The sequence below is a fragment of the Camellia sinensis genome, chromosome 4, assembly GCF_055761805.1.
Source record: "Camellia sinensis isolate YWXY chromosome 4, ASM5576180v1, whole genome shotgun sequence".
NCBI lineage: Eukaryota > Viridiplantae > Streptophyta > Magnoliopsida > Ericales > Theaceae > Camellia > Camellia sinensis.
Genome location: NC_138964.1, coordinates 10,653,424 through 10,662,559, shown reverse-complemented (window position 1 = coordinate 10,662,559; position 9,136 = coordinate 10,653,424). Strand labels below are relative to the sequence as shown.

Below are 9,136 nucleotides of genomic sequence, written 5' to 3'. Positions count from 1 at the left end.
AGCTTGAGATTGACTAAGACAACTATAAAATTAAGAAGCAAAGTAGTATTAGAGGGCCAATTTTTAGATAAAAGATTGGTTTCTCTCAAGTTCAATTCGAGGAGCCTGTGGATAGTCATCATAGGTTCCATTTCGATGATACGAACTATTCATTTATAGGATCCTCTGTATGTATGATTCATAAAAATAAAAATAAAATGTTCAATTCAATAATTGTAATCTTTTCATTTTATCATATTTATTTTCAAAAAAATGAATGTTCTATTTTCAAAAATATACTTGTTATCTATTTTTTAGAAACAAACGCCATAAAATGAAAATATTACGATTATCGAATTGACTTAATTTTTTATTTTATTTTATGGATGATATACATATTAAGAATCTTACAAAATGAACGTTCAAATAATCTAAATAGGATTCATGGTGGGCCCCACGGACCTTAAAAATTCCCTCAAATTCAAATTTGAACTTGGAAAAAAGACAATTTAGAATTTAGGGTGAATTCCATTAACTTCCCTTGAGGTTTAAAAATAAATAAATAAAATAAAATAAAATAAGCTCCACAATTTTGATATAATTACACTAATCTTTTTTTTTTTAATAAGATTAAATGGAATGAAACTAATGCAGATAGTATGAAAATACAAAATTATACAATATAAAATAAATATTTTCGTGTAAAAAAGATGATAATATCATTGTTTTTATTCATATAACTGACAAATTATTGATGAAAATGAAATTAAGTATTATATTAATTAAAATTGTAAAGAAACTTAATACAATTATATCAAAACTATGAAATTTACTTTATTTTCTCCAATTTCAAAGAAAGTTGAATGTAATTTACCCGGGAGTTTATGGGCCTGGGGTCACTGCTATGCCTTTGGCACATCAGTGACTGTTGTGCTTCATTTTGTAATGTATTATGGATTTATTTTTATAATCTGAACCGTTCATGTTGTAGGGTTTGTTCAGTACTTCATGCCTACCAAAAAACATATTAATCGGATATCAATAACTATATGATTGATAACCAAAAAAATAAACAAGAAGTTTTTCTTTTGAAAAATAGTATAAAAATATGCAATTCGATCATATAGTTATTGATATCCGATTAATATGATTTTTGACAGGCATGAAGTACTCAACAAATCTTACAAACTTAACGGTTCAGATCATAAAAACAAGCACATAATGCATCTCAAAATGAGGCACAACAATCACTGCTGTGCCAAAGGCACAGCGATGACCCCAATTCCGAAGTTTATTGTAGAGAAGAGAGATGATTATGAAACTTGGCACTTTTTTATTATTATTATTATTATTATTATTATTATTATACCACAATTCGATATGTCAAGATAAGTGTTAATTTTAATTTGTTCCGTATCTAATATTTTAGAACTCAATTTTTTTACCACATTATAAACAAATTATTGGTCAAATTTGTGACTCATTAGCATTACTCTTAAATTTTTTTTTTTTTTTTTTTGTTGGGTGGGATTCTTTTGACTGTAGATAGAGCCCCAACTCAACCAACAATAATAGAGACCCTCTTTTTGAAGGACTCCCACAACCCTAAAGTGATCTACACCACTTATGATATAGGTCCCACACGTACTTAAATGACCCCACATATCTATTCTATATATTAAGCAAAGGGGGTTTTTAACCCCCAAGGCCTGTGGGAGCTTCAATATCCCAATATGAATTTTCTAAATTTTTTATTTAAAAAAAACTCAGCATTTATTGTTTTGGTCAAAATTTCATGATCAGCATTTATTAACTTTTTTCAGTCGATATGTCTTTCCACATGCCTGCATTTATTGATTTGGTCAAAATCTCCTGATCAGCATTTAAAATCCCCTCAAACAAATAATTATAGATACAATCCTGGTATAATTACTGCAATACCCTTTTCAACTTCTCCCATATACTATGGTTAGTGATAAGATTATTAATTATTTTTATAAAAAATCTTAAAAAACATAATTACATTTATTGATTTGGTCAAAATTTCATGATCAGCATTTATTAACTTTTTTCAATCGATATGTCTTTCCACATGCCTGCATTTATTGATTTGGTCAAAATCTCCTTATCAGCATTTAAAATCTTCTCAAGCAAATAATTATAGATACAATCTAATTATTACAATATCCTTTTCAATTTCTCTCATACACTATGGTTAGTGATAAGATTATTAAATTATTTTATAAAAAATCTTAAAAAATATAACTTACATATTAAAAAAATTTAAAATAAATATAAATATTTATAATTATTTTGTTTAGGAGTGATATGAATCACTTTAAAAGTTATGGACTCGCCGAAAAACGAATCTCACTCATTTTCCCCAACCAAAGTGAATCTTTTTTGAACTAATGCTAATGACTCAAATCCATACTGCCAATAGGGAAAAGAACATTTGGGCACCCTACGTGATATCCCAAAAACACAATTGCTCTGTTATCAAAGGGATGTGAAGTTGATGTTAGCCACCTCCTTCCTCACAGTTCTTAAAAAACTTGAGCCCATTTTGTATGCCCCATCTCACTTCCATACTAACTGCCACTCCCTTCCTTTTAACTACCTTTTGAATTCTTGTTCCTCTCTTTCAGACCTCAAACGAATCCATGCTCTCATCCTCACAAATGGGTCCCACAAAAACCTCCTCTTATCCACCAAACTCATCACCTTAGCTCGCTCCGTGTCCCCAACAATGGACTATGCTCGCAAACTGTTTGATTTAATGCCTGAAAGGGATTTATTTCTCTGGAACACCATGATTCGAGGTTACGCCAATCTGGGTCCTTGTCAAGAGGCCATAGTTCTCTACAGGGATATGCATCAGATTGGATTATCACCCGACAGCTATACATTTCCTTCTGTGGTTCGATCTTGTTCTGTCCTCTCAGCTTTGATGGAAGGGAGAGAAGCGCACTGCAACATAATTAAGATTGGATTTTATTTGGATGTATTTGTACAGAGTTCATTAATTACAATGTACTCGCAGAGTGGGGAGATCTTTAATTCGGAACTAGTTTTTGGTGAGATGGTTGTGAGGAACATAGTTTCTTGGACTGCATTGATTGCGGGGTATGTGCAAAATGGATTTTTCGAAAAAGGGTTGTGCGCTTTTCGTGAGATGGTAGCTTTGGGGACTCAACCGAATGCAATTACACTCATCAGCATTCTTCCCGCCTGTGCTGGTTTGGAGTTTTTGAACTTGGGGAAATTGGTTCATGGTTGTGCTGTTAAATTGGGGGTGGACTCCCATATTTCACTGATTAACACGTTAATCGCTCTTTATGGTAAGTGTGGAATTGTTGATACTGCCAGATCTTTGTTTGATCAGATGCCAGTCCGAAGCCTGGTCTCGTGGAATGCCATGATTGCTGCTTATGAACAGACTAATGCTGATCGGAATGCAATTAAGCTCTTCCATAGAATGCTAATTGAAAAGGTAGAATTTGATTATATCACAATGGTTAGTGTTATATCAGCTTGTGCTAAGTTGGGAGCACTCAATACTGGGAAATGGATACATAAGCTTGTGAGGAACAAAGGTCTTGAAACTAATGTTTCGATTACTAATGCTTTAATTGACATGTATGCAAAATGTGGAAACATAGATTTGGCAAGGGGTGTTTTCGACAAGTTGCCTTATAAAAGTGTTGTGTCCTGGACTTCAATTATAGGGGCCTGTGCATCTCATGGGCATGGGGGCAATGCTCTGACGCTCTTCACAAAGATGAAAGAGGAAGGCGTTAGGCCAAATAGCTTCACCTTCATTTCTGTTTTAACAGCTTGTAGGCATTCAGGTTTAGTAGAAGAAGGGAAGAAGCATTTTGAGAGCATGACAAAAGATTACTCAATCAGGCCTGCTGTAGAGCACTGTGCTTGTATGGTGGATCTTCTAGGTAGAGCTGGCCAATTGGTGGAGGCTTATGAGTTTATCGAGAACATGCCAAGTGGATCAGATATTGGTGTTTGGGGAGCTTTGCTTGGTGCTTGTAGAATCCATGGTAATCTTGAGCTAGCAGAGCTTGTTGCTGACCGTTTGCATCAGTTGGAGCCTCAAACTGTTAGTTTTTATGTCCTTATGACAAATATCTATGCTGAGGCTGGTAGGTGGGAAGACGTAGCAAGATTGAGGAAGTTGATGGAAGAAAGAGAGTTGAAAAAGATTCCAGGCCATAGTTTGGTGGAGGTAAACCAGAGGTTTCATACATTTTTATCAGGTTCAAAATCACGGCCTTTCTAAAGTGTTATATTCAAGCAGATCACATTCATCTCAAGTACCATGGCCAACATGTATAATATGGGATGCAATATGGATACTAGTTTCTTGTAAGCAATGATTGGCATTTGGCAAAATGTACCTCTGAAAGATTGAGCTTGCTGAGTGGATTGATTAACCTATGAACACTATCCTAATGGTAAAGTTGGGAGTCCAAAGGATTTATTTTGAGGGACAAAATTTGCATGGCTGGTGGCAATATCCTTATAGTGGTAATAGCCAGTTGGGTTGTCGAAAACTAAAGATTTATTTATTTATTTGTTAGTCATATATTTAAGTTTTTTGCCTTTGTTACGGCACAACATTGGAAATTTTCAGTTGGAATAATGTTTTTGCTGTCATTACCAATTATCACATTGATGTAAAAGTGATATGATATCTATCCTCACAGAATGTTGTTGAAGTCAATAAACTACCTGAGATAATCTCTAAAGCTAATACAGCTTTCTTTTCATTTTTTTAGAGGGTGACAGCTTTCTTTTCATTGAGACATGTAAAAATGAAAGTTCCCTCATGGGTTTTTTTCAATTTTAAGTATCATGATTTCTATCACATCCAGAGTTGTTTTTTTTAGAGGGAACTACAGGTAGGTGGAAGAAAGGGAAAAAAATAACCAACACATGGACTTGCACCCCCACAACCTTTCATTTGCAACCCACCACTGATACTTGCATCCCCATGTGTTAGTAATTTTTTTCCCCTTCTCCCACCTGTATGTAGTCCCCCTTTTTTTTAATCCCTGAGCCATCTTCCGGAAACTTGAAGAAATAAATCTGTTGCAATTCTTAATTATTATGTTGATGATCAGGTCACTTGTTCTGCATAAATTGCCTTGCAATTAGTTATTTGCATCACGAACAACAAGACCTGCCATAAATACTAACAGAAAAGTTTTTTTTTTTTAGGAACTGTATTTTGTATCTTTAGTATCTGCTTTACTTGACCATTTCCCCCAACATCGTATTAGTTACTTTTTTGGTGTGTAAGAATTTCCTGTGAGCCGAATGATTCATTTGCTGAATTTGAAAACAACTTTATGCAGTGGTAAATTTTATTTTCATCATCCCTAATTTGGGGTGAGCTGTTGTGGTCCACTAGGACAATGTATTCCTTTTTCATACAATCAATGGAGATAAACTTCTGCCAAATAAGGTTTTATAATTGAAAGCAAAGCAAGTAAGTTTGCTCTTTCGATAATTGAGGGGTTGCCATTTCGACCACCTGATCACAGAGAATGTAAAAGTTGCATAAGCTCTTCATGGTTAGAAACAGAAGCCAGAAAAACAGCTTTTAACTACCATCAGAATACCTCAAAGCCCATCTTATGGTAAAGTTCTTGTGCAGGTTGGTTTTTTCTATGCACATGCACAAATACCTGCTGTGCACCTGCCATGGTTTAAAGTAAATCATGTTTGCTTTTGTTCAAAATCCAAAGAACCGACGCAGGTTATCGTCTTACCATTGAATTTAGCTAACTTAACAGCAAAATACAACATGTTCATTGCAATACCCTGGCGGCGAGCAGATTTGGAAACACACAGGTTTGCAATGTAAGAGTATCTGTTTTGGCCTGTTCTGTCAATGCTGCAAAAGAGAGGGGCTTTCACCATTTCCTGTGAGAGGACAAAGTTCAAAGTTGAGGCAACAGAAGCATTGAGTATCGGATGCAGATTCATTAATTAGATGAGAGTTTACCCCGGGAAAGGTCTCTCCAGGCAACAAGTATCGGATGCTCAAATCTAGGGTTCCAACTACACTCTTCAGTATGGTACATTTCACATTCTTGTCTTCCTTCTTTACCTATTAATTTGAATGACCCTGTATGAGGAGCTTCTTCGATAATAAACATAAAATTTTATCATTAGCCCAACCAAGAGATCAATGAACTCTTTCAAAAATGATTGAAATTGATGTTAATCCTAACCCAAAGAAACTATAAAAAGATAGAAGATAAAAATTGGTGCCCGAAAGATGATTTGTGAAAAGAAAATCATACCGTCACAACGCAGGTACATTTATGCTTCTGTTGCTTTCTGCATCGCCTTTTCAATGCCGTAAACTCCTACACAGAAAATGGGGTAAAGATTTTTATGCACAATATATATTCCAGTCGTGTTTTTTTTTTATTTTTTATATTGATAAACAGATTATGCCAGTTTAGCCCTACCTGCTCTGCAAATTTCCTTTTGTAGTTATCAACATATCTGTATTGTTAAGTAGAGCTAGAAGTCAGTGGAATGGCATATTATGGCCACGAGTTAACAAACAAGATTGAAACAAACACTCCAACCGGTCTCTTTGTTCTATTAATTTCCTCATTTATCTGTTTTCATATAACAATGGCAAGTTCAATCTTCCACATGTAGATTTGTTTCTAGAAATTTAACTATGTGCTTCAGAGGTTTTGATTTTGATATTTAATTCATACCGTTCATTTGTCTTATCCTCCCAATGACTTTCTGCTCGCAGCCATGCTGCTGTCTACCAAAAAAACAAAAACACAACTACCACCTCAAACTGGCACGGGGTTACATAAAAAGCAACCATATTATAAGAAGTTCATGCTTTGAATTTTAGGTTATATATAGAATAATAAGATACTGACCCAAAATTCTTCGTCTAGTAAGGCCTCACGTGCCACGAACTGTCCAAACTCAATTCTATCCTCCTGAATAATTTCTTGATCGAATGGCTGCAGCCGGTTGAAATGGAGATTCAAAGGACTTGTTTTAGATTGTGGAATGGAGAGTTTCTGATTTTCTACTGAGAATTCTTCTTTCTTGTTTGTCTCTGATTGTGTAGATCTAGAATTCAATGCCCTGTTGGTTGAGAAAATTAAAAAGAAAAAGTTCAACTCATGCACCGATTTTGGATTCTATGACCTCATAAACAACCACAGAAAACTCTACTCACATTCAGATTTGGTCAGAGAAAGAAAGAAAAGAAAAGAAAATCATACAGTTTCAGAAAGGAATGTTTCAAATTTTGTTGATGCTTATGAGTATAATTTGATTCAAGGAACGTGCTAAAATTGAACTCACGCTGTCAAGGAGGTACAAGTGTGTTTGTGACAATTTCTCATCCCATAGCTTGAAATCTTGAAGAAACCAATAGGTCTGTTCATCGGTACAATCGACATTGAAGCTTTCCAATTCCAGATTTATTTGAAACTTCCTTTGTTTTCTCTTTCAAGGAATGACAAAAAGAAGAGTCCCAGGAGTCCCAGAAATGAAAACAGTAGTTTTGATCTATAAAAAGAGTACTGTGTTTCTTATCTATGTAACTGGCAATGAAAACAAGAAAAACAATTTGAAAACTCAATTGTTCTTTTGACATTTAATACCAAACTTAACGGCGTGCCAGTCATGTTGGTCCTTCAATCACCACCCAATAAAGGCTGTCAAACAGATAATAACTACCACAAGGGGTGGTTACCTCTTGTATTGAATGTCACGAATACAGAAATCAAATACAAAATATATATAAATGGATATATGTTACGTGTAGCTCTGTAATTGATTTTTATCTTCATAGAATTGTTGAGACCAACAAACTTTGATACACAGTAATTATTCGAAAATTTCAAATCACTACGTTTTGATTTTAGACTACTCATAATTAGTCACATAAAAAAAAAAATTTAAAATGTTAGGAAAAAAAAAAATGGGACCCAAAACCTGGAACACAAGGTGTGGAAGTGAAACCACAAAATGGGAGAAGTCAGGGTTTGGGATATGATTGTCAGAGGAACATGTGGTATCCTTAGAAGCCACCTATCTCCTCCCCCTTTACATCCTCACAATAGAAACAAATATATCATATATTTTTTGACAATAATTAATGGACCCTAATACCCCCATCTAGTTTGCATTATTGGTTATTAATAAGAAATCTATTAGTTTAACACGGCATGTGTAATGGTGACACATTCATGCATATAATATATTAAGGACACACTTAAACTAATTGAGTCCAATTATTGAATTCTTATTGTTAAAGGGATTCTCAAGTTAATTAAGCATGATGAGTGGATCTTTAAATTGCAAAGGGATGGGGGGGGGGAATATATTTTATTTATATGGGGGAATTATATCCAAGTGGGAGAAAGGAAAAAAAAAATTACAAACACAGGACGTTCAAGTATGTCTGTGGTGGGATGCAAATGAAAGGTTGTGAGGGTGCAAGTGTCACTTGTACCCCTCAATGTGTTGGAAAATTTTTTTTTTCCTTCTCTCACCTACATGTAGTTTATCCTATTTATATTTCTCTTTCCTTTTTCTATTTCTTCCACAAATTGATCTTTAAGTTCAAAATCTAAACATATTAGAAATTTCAATTCCACTTTCTTTTTCTTTTTTTTTTCTCTTTCTAATTTCATGATTCTAAACAGTTTCCCTACAAAACATGAGGTGAAAAAAGTAAAATATCTTTATGTTTTGATGGCCACTCCCATACTTTACATTCATTTCTAACGTTCACTAAAATGGGCTAAATCAAAATTCCAAGAGCTATTCAAAGATTCATATATTGTCATTCAATGATGAGCCAAATTTCTTTGTGTATCATGATCATTGAAATTCTACATTCATTTCTGCTACAATTGTGTTATTTCAACCCATTACTTATGCTTGCAGTTAATTTTCGTCTAAAACATGGCAATTCAAGGCCCAATAGACTCGTTAAAACTGTGAGTTTGGTAACGAGGGAGAGAAAAAGAGAGGGACTGAAAGTTGGTGTTGTTATATTATGTTTCAGTGTGTATTACAAGAGAGTAAGCTCCCTCTCTTTATAGAGAGGAGAGGGAGACAATTAGCATCGGATGCCTCT

General features: G+C 34.3%; 1 protein-coding gene and 1 pseudogene across 2 annotated transcripts; one reads left to right on the top strand and one right to left on the bottom strand.

Moving 5' to 3' along the window:
• The first annotated feature begins 2,728 nt into the window (after window positions 1-2,728).
• LOC114321729 (putative pentatricopeptide repeat-containing protein At3g11460, mitochondrial pseudogene) lies at window positions 2,729-4,273 on the top strand (annotated as a pseudogene).
• A 1,057-nt stretch (window positions 4,274-5,330) lies between these two features.
• Window positions 5,331-8,117, bottom strand: LOC114296397 (Acyl-CoA N-acyltransferases (NAT) superfamily protein). Of its 2 annotated transcripts, XM_028240685.2 has the most exons (9): window positions 7,351-8,107; window positions 6,915-7,128; window positions 6,738-6,790; window positions 6,477-6,513; window positions 6,306-6,371; window positions 6,005-6,109; window positions 5,769-5,922; window positions 5,619-5,695; window positions 5,331-5,530 (listed from the first exon to the last, which is right to left on the bottom strand). In XM_028240685.2, the coding sequence occupies exons 1-9, from the start codon at window positions 7,446-7,448 to the stop codon at window positions 5,465-5,467; spliced, it is 870 nt and encodes a 289-aa protein (XP_028096486.2). In that variant the 5' UTR covers window positions 7,449-8,107; the 3' UTR covers window positions 5,331-5,464. The 2 variants fall into 2 exon arrangements, with proteins under 2 accessions (XP_028096486.2, XP_028096488.2); XM_028240687.2 differs by lacking the exons at window positions 6,477-6,513; window positions 6,738-6,790 and having other exon boundaries at window positions 7,351-8,117.
• Between the last annotated feature and the right edge of the window lie 1,019 nt (window positions 8,118-9,136).

What these genes read in the sequence shown, in the direction of transcription:
- LOC114296397 (XM_028240685.2), bottom strand. Translation starts at nt 7,448, where the DNA reads ATGTCGATTGTACCGATGAACAGACCTATTGGTTTCTTCAAGATTTCA. An exon ending in TACTAGACGAAGAATTTTGG is followed by an intron (nt 6,791 to 6,914) that starts GTCAGTATCTTA and finishes TTTTTTTGGTAG; the next exon opens with ACAGCAGCATGGCTGCGAGC. An exon ending in AAAGGAAATTTGCAGAGCAG is followed by an intron (nt 6,372 to 6,476) that starts GTAGGGCTAAAC and finishes TTTTCTGTGTAG; the next exon opens with GAGTTTACGGCATTGAAAAG.